At 46.4% G+C, this 23,074-nt stretch overlaps 2 protein-coding genes across 2 annotated transcripts in view; one reads left to right on the forward strand and one right to left on the reverse strand.

The window, feature by feature from the left end:
• GRM2 (glutamate metabotropic receptor 2) overlaps positions 1-23,074 on the forward strand; it is an 85,676-nt gene that overhangs the window by 46,152 nt on the left and 16,450 nt on the right. The window contains exons 3-4 of the mRNA XM_082214496.1: positions 19,055-19,892; positions 21,417-22,483. Coding sequence (XP_082070622.1) covers positions 19,055-19,892; positions 21,417-22,483 — 1,905 coding nt within the window. The remainder of the gene's footprint in view (positions 1-19,054; positions 19,893-21,416; positions 22,484-23,074) is intronic.
• IQCF6 (IQ motif containing F6) lies at positions 7,094-9,591 on the reverse strand. Its single transcript, XM_082214616.1, has 3 exons — positions 9,443-9,591; positions 8,227-8,310; positions 7,094-7,535 (listed from the first exon to the last, which is right to left on the reverse strand). The coding sequence occupies exons 1-3, from the start codon at positions 9,575-9,577 to the stop codon at positions 7,176-7,178; spliced, it is 579 nt and encodes a 192-aa protein (XP_082070742.1). The 5' UTR covers positions 9,578-9,591; the 3' UTR covers positions 7,094-7,175.

Raw genomic sequence — 23,074 nt, forward strand, 5'->3', positions numbered from 1 at the left:
TTGCTGGAACTGGGCTTTTGGTGGATGGAGCGGAAGAAACAAGAAGGACTTGCAAGAAGAGGGTTTCTATTTAGCAGAGTCAGTGGCAGCACTCGGCATCTGCCAGGGCTCCCAGAACCTTGGCACTGCTGAATCATCATCACCATCATCATCATCATCATCATATATTTATACCCCAGCCACTCTGGCAGCTCCCAACGCAATCAAACATCAAACATTAAAAACTTCCCTAAACAGGGCTGCCTTCAGGTGTCTTCTAAAAGTCAGATAGTTGTTTATTTCCTTGATATCTGATGGGAGGGCGTTCCACAGGGCGGGCGCCACTACTGAGTGCTCTGATGGTGTTTCCTGCTTGGCAGGGGGTTGGACTCAATGGCCCTTGTGGTCTCTTCCAACTCTATGATTCTATGATTCTATTCTCTGCCTGGTTCCCTGTAACCTCACTTCTCGCAGTGAGGGAACTTCCAGAAGGCCCTCGGAGCTGGACCTCAGTGTCCGGGTAGAACGATGGGGGTGGAGACGTTCCTTCAGGTGTACTGGGCCAAGTCCGTTTAGGGCTTTAAAGGTCAGCACCAATGCTGAAGACTGGGCTGGGCATCCCTTAATTCCCCCTCCTCTGGCCTGGCACTCTAAGCACTGCCCATTGGCTAGATCAGAGGACACTTCCCCAGGGCCCACTGTGTCCTGATATTTTGAGAAGGTAGCAGGTGAATTCAAAGCAAATCCTCACAGTGTTTTTTGGGGAGGTGGTTGTGCACTGGCTTTCCACCATATAACTGCCCTGAAAGTCACAGAAGATCCTATGACTTGACTGCTGCTCTGGGCTGTGAAGCTGGTGTGGTGTAGTGTTTAAGAGCGGTAGATTCGTAATCTGGGGAACCGGGTTCGCATCTCCACTCCTCCACATGCAGCTGCTGGGTGACCTTGGGCTAGTCACACTTTTCTGAAGTCTCCCAGCCCCACTCACCTCACAGAGTGTTTGTTGTGGGGGAGGAAGGGAAAGGAGAATGTTAGCCGCTTTGAGACTCCTTTGGGTAGTGATAAAGCGGGATATCAAATCCACACTCTTCTCTTCTTCTTCTGGGTTGGGTTGGTTTCTGAAGTTGCTGAGCTGTGGTTTGTGAACAGCATCCGTTTAGTGTCCTTTTATGCTACATCCGCCTCCCTCCTTCTCCCTGTTCAAGCAGAGTATCACATGACTCCTCTGCCTTCCTGCTACTTAGAAGTGGCAACAGTGGGAGTTGAAGAGTGGGAGACTCAGTCTTCCCGTCCACCCCTTCCACCCCTGCTCCCCTTATAGATTATTGTTCCATGCCAAATGTAGATGGCAGACTCCCTAGATCACACCCACACATGCCCATACCACCATTTCTTTTCCTTTCAAGGGAAGTCCCTTTGAACCAGGCACTTGCCAAATTGCAAAAAAAAAGAAAAAAAGAGGGACAGAAATCATGTGCACCTTTTAAGGGAGGAGAAGGTATAACTGAAAGAAAGAAAGATGTGTGGGTGGGAAACAAAGAAGAGGGGTGATATACAGTGGGGGAAATAGCATCCGCACCATACATTTAAAGCACATTTAATGGCACACACATTCACACATGGCTTCCCCCAAAGAATCACGGGAACTGTAGTTTACCCATCAGAGAGCAACCATTCCCAGCACCCTTAACAAACTACAGTTCCTAGAATTCTTTGAAGAAAGCCATGTGCGCTAAATGGACTTTAAATGTACAGTGTGTAGATGTTGCTTAAAATAAAGGAATGAAGCAAGAAAACCCATAGGAAGTAAAAAAAGAACAATGAAAGACAAAAGAGGCTGAGCCGAGAAGGTGCAGAGAGCGGCAGTTAGATCTGATTAAGGGGAGCAGGGCACAAAGGAAATAAAAGGGGGTCATCTTTTCCCCCCCTTCCTCATGCTCTGATGGTGTCGTGCTGGCCATGGGCAGACAAAGAAAGCAGGACGCAACATTCAGAAAGATAACCAGCTCAGCCGGCTAGATGGCTGTGTTTTTAATAAAGGAATCATTAGCTAAACTGACAGCCCAAAAGGTGGGTAAATAGCAAAGCAGAGCAAGGAGTTATACAAAGTGAGCGAGGGACAGTTGGTGAGATAATTAGGGAGCTTATTAAAAAGATCCACAGATAATTTGGCTACAGAACCCTCTCCGCAGAGTTCTGCACTGGCAACAAGAACACAAAGGCGTTTTATTAATAATTCTGGGTTCTTCTCACTGGCTGCTGTCCCCTGTGGTTTGTGTCCCCTCCAGGCTGGAGGAGACCGGAGTGCTCTCTCTGCCTCTGATTCTCTCCCTGAATCCCCCAGGACTGGCACAGAAAGCTACAGATTTGATCCAGCTGAGACACTGCGTGTCTAAAGCAGGCAGTGGATTAACACCTTCCCTGCTTCTCTCCAGCCCTCTTTGCTTCCCAAGAGTGAGTTGGGCAAAGGCTGCATGAAAGGGAAAGGCTCACTTACAGCAGTGGAGCGCAGGCCCTCTCAGGGGTTCAAAGAGGCCTGGACCACATCCAGCTTTTGAGACCTCTGCTCAGAATAAAAATTAAAAATGGTGAGTCTGTATGCAAATAGAATAACACACACACACACACACACACACACACTACTCAACAACCAAAAGCTGCTTCCTTCCTTGTTTCAAACCCAGTGCAAGAAATAAAATTGATCTGCAAGAGAGCACATCTGAGAACTAAATATACAAGTTGAATGGGAGAAATTTGCACTCCTCAGATTCTCCAGTATTTAGGCTGCTATCCTAACTCCACTTACCTGGGATCAAGCCTCACTGAATTTAGTAGAACTTATTTCAGAGTAGACATGGTTAAAATTGCACTAGCCGTGTTATGGGAATTGCATTTTTTAAAACGTGGTTTGTGGGGTGGGGCTTTTTAAAGGGAAAACTGCCCAAGGGTATGAACTGCTCAGGGGTATGTAACTGATAATTTGCCTGCAAAGCATGCACCACTGTAACACACATTTTCCCCATGTCTGTGTACTGTACATGTTTTCTTGTTCAGAGTCACATTTTATGACATTTAGAAGCCTGCATGGAGTGGGAGAAACCCTCAGAACTGGGACTTTGGCAGCACTAATGCAAAGGAGTTTATAGAAAAGCTTCACATAAGGCGTCTTGAAACAGGGCAACAAAGCTTTACTTGGAGTGAGGGATAAAAAAACAAGACGTTGTCACAGAGCCACACAGTACAACAGGCCTACAAGCCTCAGCTCACAGTCTTCTTCATACACAGACTACATCAGATTCTAGAACGACCACTTTTTATGCTATTTAAAGAAATACAGTGGTACCTTGGTTTATGAACTTAATCCATTCTGCAAGTCCGTTCTTAAACTGAAACCGTTCTTAAACCGAGGTGCGCTTTCCCTAATGAGGCCTCCTACCGCCGGTGCCCTTCCACTGTTCGGATTCCGTTCTTAGACCAAGGTAAAGTTCTCAAACCAAGACACTATTTCCGGTTTTGCAGAGTTTGTAAACCAAATCGTTCTTAAACCGAACTGTTCTTAAACTGGGGTACCACTGTAGTGGCCTAACACAAAAAAAACGCAACCTCTGAATGAGCAGAAAAAGAAGAGAGACGGGAATATAAAATTGTACAAGTAATCATGTTTCCCCCCCCCCATATGATCTTTAGTAATAATAATGATACTAATAATGATGAGTATGCTTCTGCACTGTGCTTCCCTCACCCCGCAACAACTTGGGAGCCATCCCAAGATGTACCCTGCTGTGGGGCAGACAGCAGGAAAAAGATGCCTCTGTATTTGGCATCCCACCCCAAAAAGAACAACAACTTTGGAACAATTCCTGCTATGGGGCATGCAGCAGGAACAGGGAAGAGTTGCCATATCCTCCCTTATCCTCACCCCAACATTCAGCTGAGGCCCATCTCAAGCAGTTGCTTCTCTCCCTCCTACATTCCCATATATATATATTTTTAAAGCTTGCCACCACACACACAAATTCAAGAAGTCTGCCAACTGCTCCACATGGCTGGTAGGCAGCAAAGCAAGCACAGTAGTTCCCATGCTTCTTCCTCCGCTCCAACACATGCACACACACTCAAAAGCTTCATACTTGTTTGATGTAGCTGGCAGGTAGCAAAACAAACACAGTAAACACAACAACACACCAGTCAGTCCCCTTGTTTTTTCCACTCTCTGTCCTGTTTTCCAGTCACTCCTCAGTGGGGAGATTAGGTCCTGTTGTTTGCTCTGCAAGACCAGGAAAGCAAACAGGAGGTGAATAAGTCCCAATGCTTCTTCTCTCCCACTCACCACCCATTTTGAAAAAGCCCACCCATAGGCAGTAAACTGTTTCCACCCTCTTTTTTCAAGGAGACCCTCCATGGGCAAAGCCCTCTCAACTCTTTTCCATCCTTCACAATCCATTCCTGTCCCTTCATTAAAAAAAAAAGTTTGTTGCCTCTCCTGTGTCTTAGTTAGTTACACTACTAGTCTAGTTAGAATAGTTGCTTATACAGTATCACTCTTCTCTCCTCCCAGTTTTGGCTAGAGTGGTAAGTTTTGCATTTTATCTACAACTGTATTCTCGTTCAATCCATCCTATCCATTTATCCTTCAGAACCTTGACTGTTATAAGAACTTTTTGGGGATGCAGACAAGGAGAAGCACTAGAACTACATGAACTCTCCCCTCATCCACTTGACTTCAGAACCTGTTCTAGTGCTTTTGATTGGGGCTACATTCACCTCAGATTGGTTTGGGAGATCTTCACAATATTAGGAAAACCAAAGCTACAGTCCTCTCATTGACTTCTGCCCGGAAACCAGAACAGCTGTAAATTTCCGAGTTTTTCCCCACATAGGTACATAGTTGCCAGCCAAGAGACTAACCCTACCAAATTTTGGATAGGTAGATCCAAAGTTTTTCCTGTTTTAAGGTTCAAAATGACCATAACCTTTTTGTAAAAAGACAATGAGTGAATAATGTCCCCTAGGCACACTTGCGGCAATGGTGGAATTATAATTGCCTAGGTAGGTAGCAGTGAAGGAATTCTAGGCAATGAGGGAAGGGGGAAAGGAGAGCTTCCCATTCTCCTCCTCTTCAAAAGGCCTTCCAGGCAACAAAATGTGGTGAACGCCATCAGTTCTTCACTGTGGTTTTGTTTTTTTTTTGCAACCAAACATTCTCCAAAATAAAAGAAAAACAGATGGCAGAAGGGCCTGCCTCTGACTCCAAGCTACCACTTTGGCTCACAGAATGATCCAGCACAAACTTCTTGCCACAGAGAAATGTGGGTCATAATACTTCACAGTCATAATATTGGGGGGGGGGTAGGCCTTCTGCTGAGTCATTGCCATTTAAAACTCTTTAATATAACTTTATCTGTATCAGTTAAGCAAAATTTTTAAAGCATTTTGCCAAATCACGATTCTTACTTGCTTAAATGTTCTAAACTGTGAATGTTGCATTTCGGTCCGATGTGCATAAAAACAAGTTGCAGAGCTTAACAAATGCTGAATTTGAGGCCTCCTTTGAGCTTGAGGCCCTCCTGGCCCTGCTCTGATAGTCCTTGGTGTGGTGTGCATACACACAGAGAGAGAGAGAGAGAGAGAGAGAGAGCGAGAGAGAGAGACTGACCCCCAAACTACCCTTCCTTTCACATTGTCATAGTGCAAAAGGATCGCAATTTGGGCTCAGAGGAGGACAAGCAGCCAGCTTTGTAGTAAAGTGTTGCCTCTGCGGCACAGCTTCTATAGAATTCCTAATATGGCTGCCGTGAGGAACATCAAGCCCCCTAGATGTTGCTGGATGCCAACTCCCAATAGCCCTGGTCAGCATGACCAAAGGCCAGGGATGATGGGATATGTAGTCCAATAACAGCAGGTTAGAGGGTGGGGGCACAGGTTCATAGGGATGTTAGTTTAGTGGAGGGTCCATAGTTTCATGGCAGAGCATATGTTTTCATGCAGGCTATCCCAAAGTTCAGTTCTCAGCACCTCCAGTTAAAAAGGATTGACTAGGATGTGATGTGAGAGCCTAGAAAGCCAGTTCCAGTCTCTTGATGAGCAAACTGGGCAATTTTTCTGACCTGGTATAAGGTAGCTTCCAATGTTCCTAGATGTTCGCACATGAAAATATCATGTCAGAATGGTTCATCCATGCAGTATTCTGAGTGACGACTACACAATGAACACCAGAACTTCTCAATTCATCGATTGGTTAGGGGTGTGCTGCATGCGAACGACCCATTTAAACTCTTTTACACATTTTGCCCAGAAGAAACATCCCAAGAGCTGTCCAGCGGAAGCCAAACATTACATTGGAAATGACTCCATGTCTGTGAGAAGCTATTTATGCATTGTAAACTATTTTTATTATTCTTGTAACTATCAAGTTACAATAAAAGAGATTCTGACTAAACATCAGGAAGAACTTTGTTGTGACAGCAAGAGCCATTCAACAATGGAACGGATTCCCTCAGGAGGTGGTGAACTCTCCTTCCGTGAAGGTTTTTAAGCAGAGGTTGGATGGTCATCTGTCATGGATGCTTTAGCTGAGATTCCTGCAGTGCAGGGGGTTGAATGAGATGACCCTCAGGGTCCCTTCCAATTCTACAATTCTTTGACTCTAGGATTGTTTATTAAATTCCTATACCACCCTTCAGCCATGGAGCACAAGGTTCGTTTACAATATAAAAACACAAAAATGCACACCATAGTACCATACCCTCATGCTACCTGACATCAGATCTCTAGAAAGAAGCACTGTGCTTCCAAGATGCTTCCAGCCTTTAGCTCATGGCTCACTCTGTGTACCTATCTGCTGTGCCTGTCTGTGTTTACCTGCCTCAGACTGCTGACACACATACACAGTCTACAAACACTGGTGACTTACTCATTCCAGAGACTCTAATAAATAATCTAATAATTAATCATCTAACAATAGGGTCCCATCGAGAGACACCCATTGCTCTTCCTGGACTATTAACGAACATCAGCATTCATTTTGTCAAATCCTAGAGTGTGATCAGCCTTTGCTTTCAGTCAAATCCATGGCAATCGTCCACCCACAGTAAACAGACAGCAGCCGTACAACTGTATGACAAAGCATGCGTTTATTTCACTCCCTGGGGTCTGAGTTTGAGAGCAGTCTCTTCTACCTTCTCCACAGAGACTCTTTACTCAACAACAATCTCAATGTTCAAATCTATGCCATCCGGATTCAGGTTGCTAAGAGAATAGGAGCCAGAGGTTTTCTGGAAGCTGTGGTGCCGCCAGTTACTTTGGATGATCTGGGCTGCCCTTTGATACTTCTTGTACCGTGTTCTCATAAGCCACATCTTAAACATTGATTGCAAGAGGACAGAAGCCTTCTCAGACCAAATGTACGTCGATAATGCCATTGCCCTTTTCTCTTCTCGTCTCCGGAAGGAAATCATGCGCCACCATTTCTGGACCAACCATGCACAGACGATGGCGTGTTGCAGGCTACGGCGGACTAGAGTACCACGCCACCATTTCTGGATGGTAATAGCAGCCTAAAAGTAGGAAACAATGACTCAGTCTAGCTGGTGTAGGGAGAGCCAGTGTGGTGTAGTGGTTAAGAGCGGTAGTCACGTAATCTGGGGAACCGGGTTCGCGTCTCTGCTCCTCCACATGCAGCTGCTGGGTGACCTTGGGCCAGTCACACTTCTTTGAAGTCTCTCAGCCCCACTCACCTCACAGAGTGTTTGTTGTGGGGGAGGAAGGGAAAGGAGAATGTTAGCCGCTTTGAGACTCCTTAAAGGGAGTGAAAGGCGGGATATCAAATCCAAACTCTTCTTCTTCTTCAGTTGTCACTACAACATAAGCAGAAAGGGGCCAAGGCACAAATCCCTTTCCCTGTTAGTTTTCTCTCTCATACAAGAATCAGTCATATTGTGTCAGACATTTAATAGTTTCCGTCAGCCAAACAAGACACAAAACTGAAAAGATGCAAACTGGATGTTGAAAATGGTCTTTTCCCACCTGTGTCTAACAGCTAGGCCACAACCTTATAGTCCTCACTAAAAAAAACAACCTACCTGGAAGCAGGCATGGGGGCAGTGCAGGAAAAGTGCTTAAGGACGTAAGAAGAGCTCTGCTGGATTAAGCCAATGGCCCATGCAGTCCAGCATCTTGTTCTCCCAGTGGCCCCCCCAGATGCCTCTAGGAAGGCAAAATTGCCTGTATAGAAAGTCTGGCATGTACCTTAACTTCCTTTTTCGAAGTTTCTGGCACTGAAGGTGGTGGTGACGTTGGCGGTGGTGGCGGCGACGTTGATTTTTTGCGAGCCTTATGAAAAGATGGCCAGAATAAAGAAAGAAAGGAATATAAGCATAGAGAAGGGTCTATAGGACTGCTAAGCCTTATGCTACAAGAGCATTCAAGCTCTTTACCAATGGCTGCCCTTCCATTTATGTAACTTTGCATTTGTTGGGTGCAAAAGGCCAGCGCTTGACTAATGAGCAAGAGGGTGGTGCAGCAACTGACTACACTACATCTTGCTTTTTATGAAAAACAGTGCTTACTTCCTAAAAATAGATGTGCGGTTCAGGCATGCTCCAGAAGCTGACTGTTCCGTTGTTCCATCCTAATTCCAGAGATTGTGTGGGTTACTGATGTATCTGAATGTGCCTACTTCACAGTGTGCAAAGCTCGCCCTAGCCCAGGCTCCCCACCCTCGCCAGCAGAGAAGCGTCATTCAAAGCTGGCACTGTTGCTGGTGCGTTGCGGGCACCACCGCACAAAGCAAATAAGGAAAGCTGGTGTGGTGTGGCGCCCGCAGGGTGGTGGCACGGCAAGTCCGGTTTCAGCTCAAGTGGTTAAATGGAACAGGCCACCCCTGGTTTCACCCTCCTCTCCTCCACTATCATAACTAAAAGACGGCCAACTGCCCCAGCTGTTGTTTGACTTGGGGAAGAAAGCTCCCACTGATACCACTGGAGACATGAGGGTGGCAGTGCAACAAAGGACTCAGTTTCTGATCATAGTATTTTGTGTAGCGTAGGACACTTTGTGGGGACGCGGGTGGCGCTGTGGGTTAAACCTCAGCGCCTAGGACTTGCCGATCGCATGGTCGGCGGTTCGAATCCCCGCGGCGGGGTGCGCTCCCGTTGCTCGGTCCCAGCGCCTGCCAACCAACAGTTCGAAAGCACCCCCGGGTGCAAGTAGATAAATAGGGACCGCTTACTAGTGGGAGGGTAAATGGTGTTTCTGTGTGTGGCTCTGGCTTGCCAGAGCAGCTTCGTCACGCTGGCCACGTGACCTGGAAGTGTATGCGGATGGCGCTGGCCCCCGGCCTCTAGAGTGAGATGAGCGCACAACCCTAGAGTTTGTCAAGACTGGCCCATACGGGCAGGGGTACCTTTACCTTTACCTTTAAGACACTTTGCAAAGGAAGATTGGCACACGGCACTCAACTTACGCAACATTTTTTGCAGAAAGCAATCATCTCTTTCAGGGAAAGCCCATGTCTCGAGGGGAAATGATGATCTGCTTCTAGCAAGTGAAGCTCTCTTAGAATCGCAACATCGAGCTGGGTTGTAAACTCTGATGTCATAATGAACACGCCGACACCCCCCTGCTCTAATTCTCACTAGTTAAGAATGAGTCTGTCAGATAGGATTTGTCATTGCTTAACTGGCTGGGCTAGAGAAATGTCACTTCTGTGTGTGCATGCACCATGGAAACAGGAGGAAGTTTTCCTTCTGGAGCCAGTTTTTTTTAATTGGCAGAGAAGGCTGAGCTTAGGCGAGGGATGTTCATACAAGCAAGCAACTGCACCTGCCAACTGATGGCACAACAACCATCCTTTCCCCCCTTCCTGTATGGCTGTGGGCGCACCTGGCTCAGTGTTGTTTTCTCTTTCACACCCATGGCCAGACGCAGTTGCACTGTTAGGGTCAGACTTTGTGGTGGGCATCTGGGGTGCTGCAGTCTGGGTGGGCCCACAAACGATGCCAGTGAATGAATGGCAGGTTTAGGGGGGGGGCTGTGGTCAGCCATGGTGTGTAACGGAACAAGGCAGGGCACCCTCCAAAGCTCTGCCCATCTGGCATTTTCATTCCCCCACCATCTTTCTGGGTCCAGAGGCATTCTGGGGTAATAAATATTTTGGGCAGCTGGTTCAACACAGCACTTGGTGGGCCAACCAAGTCTAGGACCAGGCAGCGAAATGACAATGCAACCCAGAGGCACCTTGGCCAGCCTGGCTTACAATATCTTCTGACAAGCCTGGCCAACCCTGAGGTTCTGCAAGGTGGCTAGAGCCTGTCCTTCCTCTCAAGCCAGCCCCATCCACACCACTGAGATATTGTGGAAATCTCCATGCAATCTCATCTCTGGCCGTCCAAAACCTTTAGCAAAAAGGAAAGGGAACCCCTTGCACCAGGGCCATCTTTACCCAGGGGTGCAAGGGGTGAGGGCACCCAGGCACCAAATTCTGGGGGGGGGGGGTGTGTGCCAGGTGTCCGCTGCTGAAGCCACCTAAGCTCTTAACTATCTACCTGTTATGAAATAATAAATAAATTTGATCAAGCTAGAAACACAAAATACGTATATATCTAGGTATCACCGAAATGTATACCTACTGTTTCACGAAAGGACTTTCGACTTTGTGCACTCATTTACCAAAGACGCACCGCGCCAGAGGCGATACTTGGCATTCAGAATGGCGGCACTTGTCAGACGAGTCAACAAGGGCACTTGTCGTTCTCATTGGCGCCGTGCACGCAAAATTAACTCTTACAAAATATTATGTTACGTATTGTATTGAGCTGCTATGTGGCAGCGGGGTGAGTCAGCGGCACCTTTGACATGACTGATCTCGCACCTTCCTGCCGGCTGCATGCAAGCTGCGCGAGATCAGTCGTGTCAAAGGTGCCGCTGACCCCGAGCAAAACATTGCAAATTGCGTTTGAATTTCATCACTTACAGTTCAAATTCATTTAGAGAAATCGTTTTAAAAAATGTTTATTTTCGCTAATTGTCGGCATTTTCTTTGACTAACTACTTAGTACTTAGGGCTCTTCTACACATGCGTTTCAGCACGCAATTTTAGTTTCACATTTCCGCAAAAACGCACCTAGAGCACACACACACTATGAATTCCACGAGCTGCATTTTTTCTTCATTTTAGTTAATTTGGGGGCTAAACTAAATTTGGGGGTGCTGGGTGGATCTTTCCACCCCGGCGGCGCATATCACAAAGCTGATCACCAGCAACACAAGCACTTCTGCTTGTCTGATGGAAGTGATCTGCCTTCTCCTCCCCCTGGGGGCTCTTCTGGGGGCTGTCTCCTGATCCTCCAGAGCAGATCTGAAGGGGCATGTGGGGATGAGAGGGGGGGAGCCCCACTGCATGAGTGAAAGTCCTTGTGTGGACTTCCACTGGTGGGACTGGTTAGTTAAATCTGTCCTTACCTAAGGGAGTCCCCCAGTATGTAGAAACCACTCCCTTATATGTTGGGTAGCTTTGTTTTGCTTCCAAATTTGTAGGCACACAAACACCTATTGGAACCTGTGGGGATAATTGTAGCCTAATGCAGTATGGAAGTGGATTTACCTTATCTGTGCTTTCCCTTAGATAAAAATGAAATCCAAGAACTGTAGAGCTGGAAGGGAACACAAGGGTCATCTAGTCCAAACCTCCTGCAATGCAGGAATCTTTCACCCAACATGGGGCACAAACAGCTGACCCTGAGATTAAGAGTCTCATGCTATGGCTCTAAAGACAAGTTGGTGACAAGAGATAAATTGTTCTCACTAAAGTCTCAGTAACTGGTAACTAGAATTACTTTTACAGATCTTTTTTAACATTTGAACAAAAGAGCTACTTAGTCCCACCCCCCGGGTGTTACAGAGGCAATCTACCATAATTACGATCATAGCTGTTAAATAAACAACAGTCCATTAGCAAGAGAGAAATGGCTGCGTTATTGTAGAGGTCTTAAATGGCCTGGAGTTTTGCACTGAGTCTTGCAAAAGCCCCGTTCTGCAAGGGGTTATGAAATTATAACATCATGCTAATAATTCTAAAATCAAGCCTGGCAGGTGTGGAAGATTGTTCCCATTCCCCACAGCGTATACAGTTAAACACGAGGCTTTAGGTCAAATGCCCTTGACACTGCCGGTGGGGAGTCCTTGAAGGGCAATTTGCCATCTCGGGTGCCTTCTTGCCGCTATGGAATGTAATTTTCTGCTTAAAATTTATTTGTGCATGTTAATTATGCAGCAAGGTTTTGACACATCCAGAGCTGTGAAGTGTGTTCTGGTTCTCAACTCCGAAGAGCCTATCAGATGGCAGGGCTTTTTCCTCTAGCCTGCCTCTTTTGTACTCTGTATTTTTAACAACCTCATTAGTGAGGATTTCTCCCCTTTGAAGATAATGAGCATTACTGCAGAGCATCTGGACCAAGTGGAGAGTTTGAGTCGCAGACTGCAGCAGCACCATCCGCAGCTCTGGGTGCACATTTTCACTGCTGGTAGATTATTTGACTTGCTCTTCAGTTTTTCCTCTTTCGAAAGGGCTCTTAGGCCAGGCACAAAGGCAGCAGATTAGCTTTCTCCCTGCACAACATCTGCTTGTACATCACTGTGATCTACATCAGTCGTAGAATTGTGTAGCCTGCCTTGCGGCTCTTACAGGAATGGATCTGCAACAACCTTATTAGTGAAGCCTCCCTTCTGCTGCCTTTTACATGAGCTACGTTATAGCATCCATAGTAACCGTAACCGTACTGCTTTGTCTGCTCTAGTTTGGCTTCAGACTGTAATAGGTGCTTGTCATTCTCCCTCCTAATAATATACTGGAAGCTTTTACCCCACGCAACCACTTCTGCTTAAATTCTGTGATCTTCCACACTAACATTACACATTAGACATTTCCACAAAATTCCTTCCGGCTTTTACATTTTGTCGTTAGTATGTTAGCATCATCTCACAAATTCCCTACTAATTAAAGGTAAAGGGACCCCTAACCATTAGGTCCAGTCGTGGCCGACTCTGTGGTTGCGGCGCTCATATCGCTTTATTGGCCGAGGGAGCCGGCGTACAGCTTCCGGGTCATGTGGCCAGCATGACTAAGCTGCTTCTGGCGAACCAGAGCAGCGCACGGAAAGAACGTTTACCTTCCCACCGGAGCGGTACCTATTTATCTACTTGCACTTTGACGTGCTTTCAAACTGCTAGGTTGACAGGAGCAGGGACCGAGCAACGGGAGCTCACCCCGTTGCAGGGATTCGAACCACCGACCTTCTGATTGGCAAGTCCTAGGCTCTGTGGTTTAACCTACAGCGCCACCCGCGTCCCTTCTACTTACCTGAGTTTATTACATAACCTCACATCATGTCTGATATCTAACTTGTGGTATATCAGCCCTAGTCTTGGTCAACCCCTTTCTCTGGTAACCTCCTGGTGAGACAACTGCAATATTTTACATGGGGCTGACTCTCAGGAAGTGCAGTTCAGAAACTGCAGTTAAGTTAGAACAATGGCAGGGAGCTGGTTCCAGCCCGTAAGCCAGATCCTTACCTCCCTTATCTTCCATGGGCCAACTTAAGCTGATGGACAGCGCCACCCACCTATAAATCACCCAACATCACAGTGATGTCAGGTAATCTGCTTTCCTTTGCCTGCGTGGTTTGAGATCAAATTGCATGGGCAAAGGCACAGCGCATTTCAGACACTGATGACCAGCTAATTGCCAGTGCTTGTACTGATAGTGATTTTCTGGTTCCCAGTGCTGCAAACCCCTGCTCTCCACCTGACATCCTATATGACATTTGGTGTAGGCCAGGTGGGTGTGGCTTGGCCGAAACAGCCTTGTGGGGGAAATTGGGGAGGCGTGCCAGGCCTAACTATGTCTACAAGTTCCCCGCCACTGGTTTAGATTATGGCTGGTAGACAACAAGCTGTGCTGGGAATTAATATATATATATATATTTCACCACTGCTTTGCTGACGCCACTGGCTACTAGTGTGGTTCTGGGCCCATTTGAAAATGCTGATCTTGACCTTTAAGGCTTGCCAACAGGGACCTGGAGGAGAGCCTGTCTCCACATGTGCCTGGCCATCAATTCTCACCAGAAGTGCTTCTTCAGATTCCTCCATGGCTACTGGGGAGAATAGAGGGCTTTCACTGAAGATGCCCTGGCTCTGACATGGCCCACATCCACCCTCTCACCGAGTGGTGGGGCAAGAGCGGGGCATTACAAGCATGAAGTGTTGCAGCTCATCTTCCTCACCCACGGGGCAGAGAAGACAAGTGCCAAGGCCTTGTGGAATGCCCCCTCTCTCCCTAAATTTGGCGAGAGTGGGGGCATTCCACCTCATGGCAGAAGTGGTAATGGCAGCATATTCCTGTTTTGCCCCAGGTGGAGAAAGGGGATGGACTGCCCCGGCTTCCTTGACTTCATTCTTCATCAAGATCTCCACAAGTATTTTAAAGAGGGGGACAACAGCATGTCCTCAGTACTGGATTTATTTTGGTGCCCAGGATCACCAGCCACAATGATTATTGGGGTTTCTAGCTTGCTGGACTCAATGTCCTCTTTGACATATTTTGTAGGTGAGCCTCTTCTCTGTGGAGAATGTATCGGCTCAACTGCTGTCCACTGTCCACTAGCTTTTGACCCCATTGGCCAACATAGCCCAGGTGGTTTGCATGGTACTCACAGCAGAGTGTTTGCCTTCTCTAAATCAGGGGCAGCCAACCTTTCAGCTGAGGTCATTGAGAAGATCTTGGACACAGTAAAGAAGGTGCAGAAGCTTGATCCTGAAAATCCAAGCCACTCTCTCATAGCTTTGAAACTTCTCCTTCTCCCAGAAGTTTTGCAGGACCTGAATTCCAACTGTTTTCATGACAGCGCAGTGGCCTACGGCTCTGCTTTGCTGCACAGTGAGCGCATCGTACTGTGTCGTTTTCTGCAGAGCCAGAAGCCGCTCCCCTCCCCTTCTAGTCAGTGCAGCGGAGAAGGACAAGTGTCACTGCACAGCATTCCTGTGAGGCCGGAGTTTGTTTGTTTGGCGGTGGTTTCTGAAGAATAAAAGCACACCATTAATCTGTAAGATATAGTTCCATAACGGCTTGGAGAACGGCTTCAGACCACAAGGGAAATAATGACAGTGTAAAATAATGACCGAGAGTAAACTATTCCAGCCGTTGGTCACGAATGCTCTGGAGAAACTCAGGCCTCAGTCGTAACAGCTTGTTTTCAGCAACCTTTACTGCATTAGAGCTAACAGCTTTGGATTTCTTTGCACCACGTCATCAAGGAAATATAAGAAATATCCTCAGGGTTTGCAAGCTCAACAGGTGAAGATATCCATTTCTTTGAAGCTCCATGCATCATCTGTTGAGTTTCTGCCTGCCACATCCCTGAAAGACCCAAGAGTTTGACAAGAGAAGGTGGCAGACATATAGATAGATGATAGATGAAAGATAGATAGATAGATAGATAGATAGATAGATAGATAGATAGATAGATAGATAGACAGATAGACAGACAGACAGACAGACAGACAGACAGACAGACAGACATATGTTGCAACCTGCCTTGGGCATTTTTGGTCAAAAAGCAGAAAAAAATATTTCAAATAACTAAAGAGACATGTTAAGTAATTTAGATTTGGTGCAATTCCTTGTTTTGGAATATATAGCTCTGTGTTATGTGCATAAATGCTGGAGTATTGATCAATAATAATAATAATAATAATAATAAACCTACTACTTTATATTTACAGGAAGATTATTCCTAGGGTTTCCATATTTTTATAGTCCTTTTTACAGGAGCTTGAACAACAGATACTACTTTAGTAGGTGATAATGGCCCACCTGCTGATGCCTTCATATATATGCTGTTAATGCAAAAGAGTAGACCAGAAATCTTCTTCTGAGAGTTGGCAATTCTAGTCCTTCCTTTTTGTTCAGACTCCTTAGATATGCTCATAACTTGGTGTTTAAACAACTCTTTGCTAAGATTGCCTTAGAGAGGAGGGTTCCCCCTCCCCTTTTCTTTGACCATACCCCTGGGTACTCTATAAATGCACACATACTATGTTACTTTCTGATACTGAGTTGCATTGTATATGTGTGTGTGTGTGTGTGCATGCATTGCATATGATCTGGGGAGGGAGGCGTTAATTTCTGAGTCTGCCTAATAGACCGGATGCAACATTTCAGTTTCCACGGGGCTGGAGTGAGCAAGGACATGCTGATAGAGGAATAAGATTCTCAGAAATGTTCAAAGGCCTCTTCCTGGATGTATTGCAAAAAGTAGTGTATTTTGAGAGTGCTTGATGTGGTTGTTTCGTAGTAATCAGATAGATATGTGATATTTAATATAGGCGAGGCAGGGTGCCCCCCCCACAGCCTAAATTGCAACATTTCCATAGTAAAAATTCAAAATGATTTCAGAATTGGCATTCCAAGATGGTCATCCTTGAGCGAGCTCTCATATTAGGAGGCAGGTTTCTATTAGCTTTTTTCTTGTTGCAAAGTACTGCCTTTGAGCAATATCCTGCAAATGTGATGGACATTTGTACCAATTATGCATGCAGAGAGCTTGGGAGGCTGTCAATAGGATGCCTTATGCATACATTTGTTATGGCTGCATGTGCAGTCATGGTTAGAAGTGCTCCTGCGTGTGTGACAATCAATGCCATGCCTCTTCCACATGCCAGGAAAGAAGGATTTTACAAACCAAAACATGATGCTGACAATCTAGAGAGGCTTGTTATTTTGCTGTCTCCAATTATAAAGAGTCTGTAACTTGAAACTAATGGGAAGAGTGGCTCATTGAGTACACCACATAACAGACCCTGCTTTATTTTTCTACTGTGGTAGCTTGGTGTGATTTAGCCTAGTTCCTTATAAAGGGCTAACCATGCAGTCAGTCATATGTAGGTCAGAACATATAGTGGGAAACATGTATCAGATTTTTGTATGAAGGTGCTACCTAATTCACCATCATCTTATCTTGCCACTTGCAATCCACCTCCCATTGAGGCCAGTGGCAAATGCCTATTGATTTGATCGAGATTAAACCCCAGGGTTTTAGCTATTGCAGCTCCAGAGAAAATGTGTCCAAAATGCCATCCATGTATTTATGAGTTCACATCTGTCTGTAAGAAGCTGCAAGAAGCTCACAATGAAAGTCCCCATTAAATGCCCTATTCGTCTCAGCAGGGGGTTAATTTCAATGGTCCAGGAAGATGATTTAGGCCATTTCAACACCGCACGACATCACACTTCTTGTATTCTGTGTGGCTCAGACATAAGGTGCCCACCGAACATGTGTCACTCTGTGTCATTTATTCTTTGTGCGCTCCAACATCCAGTAGACGTTTGTGCAAAGATTTTCACTGCATACGAAACAGTTTAAATCCATAGTAAAGAAACATCAGTGTAGCATTGATGTGTCATAAATGATTAGCTCAGACAAGGCAAATAAGGTCAACCATGTTAACCGCTGTTAACCTAATGCCTTAGAAATGGGTTGCAATATTAAGGATATGCTTTCAACAGCAAATGTTTTAATCCTGGGTGGCTGGTGTGACTGGTGAAGTGGGAGGCAGGGAGCCCGGAAGTAGGTGGAGCCAGCCAGAGTCAATGGCAAGCAGAACCAGCTAATTCTAGTTTTGCTCCTATTTGCCTTCCTTCTGAGTTTTGCAAGGGGAAACACAGAGACTGAAGAAAAGGAAGCTGACAGGGAGTGCTCTGGGCTGGATGTAAGCAAGAAGGCAGGCAGGCAGGTGAGGGCTGGCTGAGGGCAGGCTGAAGCTGGTGGGGCAGCATCCCAATTGCCCTAATGGACCAACCTGCACTGGTTTAAATATTAGACCATCAGTATGTCCCTCTACTGGGGCAGATACATCTCGGTGTGGTACAGAGCATATCATTTACTCTGAATGTGAGCTCTGATTTTTAGAGAACAATTTGCTTGTCTTCATATTCACACCAAAAAGTTAGGAAGTATGTATGCATTGCCTGCTGAAGGTTCAGATGCCAACTTATGCAATGCCATCTGGGTACCTGTGCCTTGTAGTTCTTCCATTCTCTTCCTCATCACATTAAACCAGATACAGTGGTACCTTGGGTTAAGAACTTAATTCGTTCCGGAGGTCCATTCTTAACCTGAAACTGTTCTCAATATGAAGCACCACTTTAGCTAATGGGGCCTCCCGCTGCCGCCACACTGCCACCACACAATTTCTGTTCTCATCCTGAAGCAAAGTTCTTAACCCGAGGTACTATTTTTGGGTCAGCGGAGTCTGTAACCTGAAGCATCTGTAACCTGAAGCGTCTGTAACCTGAGGTACCACTGTATACTGACAGACTATGATCAATTTTGTTCTAAACACCAAACCATGGTTTGCATTGACTACAGTTTAGAATTTGAACCACGGTTTGAGAATCGCATAGAAGGCAAACCATGCTTTAATTTAGAGCTTGTGCGTTTTCATTTTCCATCCTCTCTGGACTCAGCTTCTTAAATGCATGTTGCTCATTTCCTTCACATGGTGAAGCAGCATCTGAAGGCAGAAGGATATCTATAGCTATGGCATGTCAAGTCAGATGTCATGCCAAACCACTGGCAGCAGAAACCATAGTTTGAAAACCTACTTCAAGCAGTGGTTTCTGGTTTGTTGGTTGACTGCAAATGCTTTTTAAGTCAGTTCAGGCCCCAAACTAAACCATAATTAAACTTTGTTAACCATGGTTTGGTCTGATTTCTAAATTGAATTTTCAGGGTAGAGTTGCTCACATTAAGATCTGGGAAACATGAGGTTTATGAACTGCCTCCTCTTTCAAATGTCAACAGGAGAGTCTTCTGGGGCATTATGTTTAAATTATCACATTTTCCTCTACAGAGCAGGTAGAGTATTCTTCATCATCACTGCTGCTTCATAACTATGCTATTTCTCCTGTTGCCACTTATGTGTTGCTCATCAAGTTGTTTCCTTCCTTCCTTCCTTCCTTCCTTCCTTCCTTCCTTCCTTCCTTCCTTCCTTCCTTCCTTCTTCTCTTTCCCTTCAGGTGGCTAACCTGCTGCGACTATTCCAGATCCCCCAGATCAGCTATGCCTCCACCAGTGCCAAGCTCAGCGACAAGACTCGCTACGATTACTTTGCTCGCACTGTCCCACCAGACTTCTACCAGGCAAAGGCTATGTCTGAGATCCTGCGTTTCTTCAACTGGACCTACGTCTCCACGGTGGCCTCAGAAGGCGACTATGGAGAAACAGGCATCGAAGCCTTTGAGCAACAAGCCCGGGCTCGCAATATCTGCATCGCCACCTCTGAGAAAGTGGGCCGTTCCATGAACAAGAAGACCTTTGACGGGGTGATCAAGGCCCTGCTGCAGAAGCCCAGCGCAAGGGTGGTTGTGCTATTCACCCGGAGCGAAGATGCCCGAGAGCTTTTGGCAGCCGCTCAGAGGATCAACGTGTCCTTCACGTGGGTGGCCAGTGATGGCTGGGGTGCTCTCGAGAGTGTGGTGGCTGGCAGTGAGCCAATAGCTGAGGGAGCTATCACCATTGAATTGGCTTCCTACCCGGTGCAGGAATTCGCAGTGTACTTCCGGAACCTTGACCCCTACAACAACAGCCGAAACCCTTGGTTCCGGGAGTTCTGGGAACACAAGTTCCAGTGCAGCTTCCACAGCCAGAACTGTAGCCGCTTCTCCCTGAAGACAGGCAAGTTTGAGCAGGAATCCAAGATCATGTTTGTAATCAATGCGGTCTACGCAATGGCGCACGCCCTGCACAACATGTACCAAGCGCTGTGCCCCAACGCCACCAAGCTCTGCGACCCCATGAAGCCTGTGAATGGCAAGAGGTTCTACAAGGAATTCATGCTGAATGTGACATTTGATGGTAAGCCGAGGTTGTGCTTTGGGGTGTGGGAAAATAAAGGCTTGGGGTGTGATGGGAGAAGAAGGGTGCTGCTTCACCCTAAGGTGGTCAGTGAGGCCTCATGGCAATTTCTCATATTATATGGGGGGAATATGCGCTTTTCTGTATGGGCACATACAGCACAATGGGAGGGAGGAGATGTGGGGTTGCTCCATTTGGCCAGCCAAAATGCTTGCCCTGGCAGAATGCTTGCTTTAGCTTGATATCAAATTCCTTCTAAGGTTGTTGATTCTGGGTCTGCATGCAACTCTGATCTGCTGTTGAGAAGGGAACAAAGCTTAGCCTGAAAGTTGCCTTTCTCCATTTCTGCTCCATCTCTTGACCAGCAAGCACTCACAGTGGCCTTATAGCACACAACCTGATAAGGAGGAGGAGGAAATGGGGAAAGTCCTCACAACATTGCATCTTCCCTAGACACGGTGTTAATCATCTAACTAGCCATTTCTTGCCTGTTTTCTCTCTCTAATGGGCAGCCCTGAAGAGCCCTAATCTAGACTGAGATTGCAAGGTTGGTGGAGGGAGGCTTTAACACTGTGGCTCCTCTGAGGCCCTTGTCTAGATCAGGAGGCTTGTGGCTGCTGTTTAATAAAGGAAAAACAAGCACATGAAGCCAGTCATGTGACTACAGTGGTACCTTGGTTTACGAACTTAATCCGTTCCGGAAGTCCATTCTTAAACCAAAGCATTCTTAAACCAAGGTGTGCTTTCCCATAGCAGCAGGGGACTCAATTTACAAATGGAACACACTCAACAGGAAGTGGAACATGTTCTGCTTCCAAGGCAAAGTTCACAAACCAAAACACCTACTTCCGGGTCTGCAGTGTTCTTAATCCAAGTTGTTCATAAACTAAGCTGTTCTTAAACCAAGGTACCACTGTACTGTCACGTCTAGATTGGTCCTTAGGGCTATTCCACCCACAGGTATGCTGAGCCTATACAAACAAGTACAGTAGGGGCAACAGACACACGTCTGTAACATCACAATGCCTGGGAACATGAAATTATGTGTTGAAATAACAAAAATGAAAAGAAAAACAGCAGAACAGAAAATGTGAGCACATTTAGCATGCTTAAACAGATGATTATGGCAGTTGCAACTGAAACTGTAAGGTCAAAAGGGACAAAGCAACCTATTAGGATTTGGTTCATTTCTAACATGTTGTCCTGAATATCCATTTTGATTTTTGTAATTAAAAATAACCAAAAATGGGTTTCTATACATTGCATTCTAGTGAAATAGGATTTTCTGCACAAATGTGTTTCCCCCCTCTTCTTAGTGAAACATTTTTCTGTCAGTCCCATTAGTCAGAAGTAGATTTATTTCAAAGTATGATAACACTTTGTAGTTAATCCTCTGTAGACATGCCCTGGAAAGGAGAGTGACAGGTACGTGTGGCGCTCGATTCAATTATATGTGTACATTTGATTTTCTAATCATTTAGCTTTTCCATCATTTAAATGAGTCTTTGCTCTTCTGCTTCGCAGCTCCCTTTCGACCATCATTAGACACCAAAAGCACAGTTCGATTTGACCACTGTGGGGATGGGATTGGCCGCTACAATATATTCAACTACCACAGAGCCAACGGGAGGTATCGCTATCAGAAAGTGGGCTTTTGGGCAGAAGGACTCATCCTGAACACAAGCCTCATCCCCTGGGTGAAGACCTCCATCCCTGTTTCCCAGTGCAGTGATCCCTGCAAGAAGAATGAAATGAAGAGCATGCAGCCAGGAGACATGTGCTGTTGGATATGCATTCCCTGCCAGCCTTACGAATATCTGCTGGATGAGTTCACTTGCAGCGATTGTGGACTTGGCTACTGGCCCAACGCGATGCTAAACGCATGCTATGAGCTACCCCAAGAGTACATTCGTTGGAAGGACGTCTGGGCTATTGGACCAGTCAGCATTTCCTGCCTCGGCTTCATCTCCACCCTGTTTGTTTTCGGCGTCTTCGTGAAGAACAATGACACTCCCATCGTCAAGGCCTCCGGACGCGAACTGTGCTACATCCTGCTCACCGGGGTTCTGATGTGCTACAGCATGACGTTCATCTTCATCGCCAAGCCCTCTACGGCGGTCTGCACCTTGCGGCGGCTGGGGCTGGGGACCTCCTTCGCCGTCTGCTACTCGGCCCTCTTGACCAAGACCAACCGCATCGCTCGGATCTTCAGCGGGGTGAAGGAGGGCGTGCAGCGCCCAAGGTTCATCAGCCCCACCTCCCAAGTGGTCATCTGCATGGCTCTGATTTCTTGCCAGCTCATTATCGTCATCATCTGGCTCCTGGTGGAGACTCCCGGCACTCGGAAGGAGACTGAGCCCGACAAAAGGTACATTGTCACACTCAAGTGCAACAACCAAGACTCCAGTATGCTCATTTCACTCACCTACAATGTGCTCTTGATAGTCTTGTGTACAGTCTATGCCTTCAAGACCAGGAAATGCCCTGAGAATTTCAACGAGGCCAAGTTCATTGGGTTCACCATGTATACCACGTGCATCATCTGGCTGGCCTTCCTGCCCATCTTCTACGTCACCTCTAGCGATTACAGGGTAAGTCATCGCTTGCTGCAAATGGGGGCGGAAAGTAGCCTGTGGAAGGCTCCTTCAGATCACCTATCCTTGTTCTGTTGGATGGGGAGAAAATAAGGGGGAGGGGTGGAGCAGATTCACGCCGGCTGCATTCACACTGCAGTTTGTTCCATTTTCATGACATTTTGCGAAGTGCTCATTTCCACATTGCATTTGAGCTTTCACGTGACATGAATGCCACTTCCAGAACTATAGCTTCCTGTCAGCTTGCCTTTTCAGTCTCCGCACTATTAGCAGAAGCATACCTGGGGGTTGGCGAAGCCGGCCTTCGCCAGGGACATGGGCCCAGGGGGAGTGCAAAAAATCAGAATGCTGCTGCTGTCACAGTGAGATCGAACATGGAAAAAGCTTCCCATCCTTCTTGCACCGTAGCACGAAAGTGTGCAGATTTTTTTGCCCTTGCCCCTTGCCTCACCCTCACTCTGGACGCTTTGAGTACTTGGGTGGTGTAAAATGTAGCCAAAGTGGCTATTGAAGTAGTGTTTTCTTCTTCTTCTTCTGGGGGGAGCTAATACAGCTCATTGCCAACAGTGCAATTGGCCCTAGGGACTC

The sequence above is a fragment of the Podarcis vaucheri genome, assembly GCF_965113315.1.
Source record: "Podarcis vaucheri genome assembly, chromosome: 2".
Taxonomy (NCBI): domain Eukaryota; kingdom Metazoa; phylum Chordata; class Lepidosauria; order Squamata; family Lacertidae; genus Podarcis; species Podarcis vaucheri.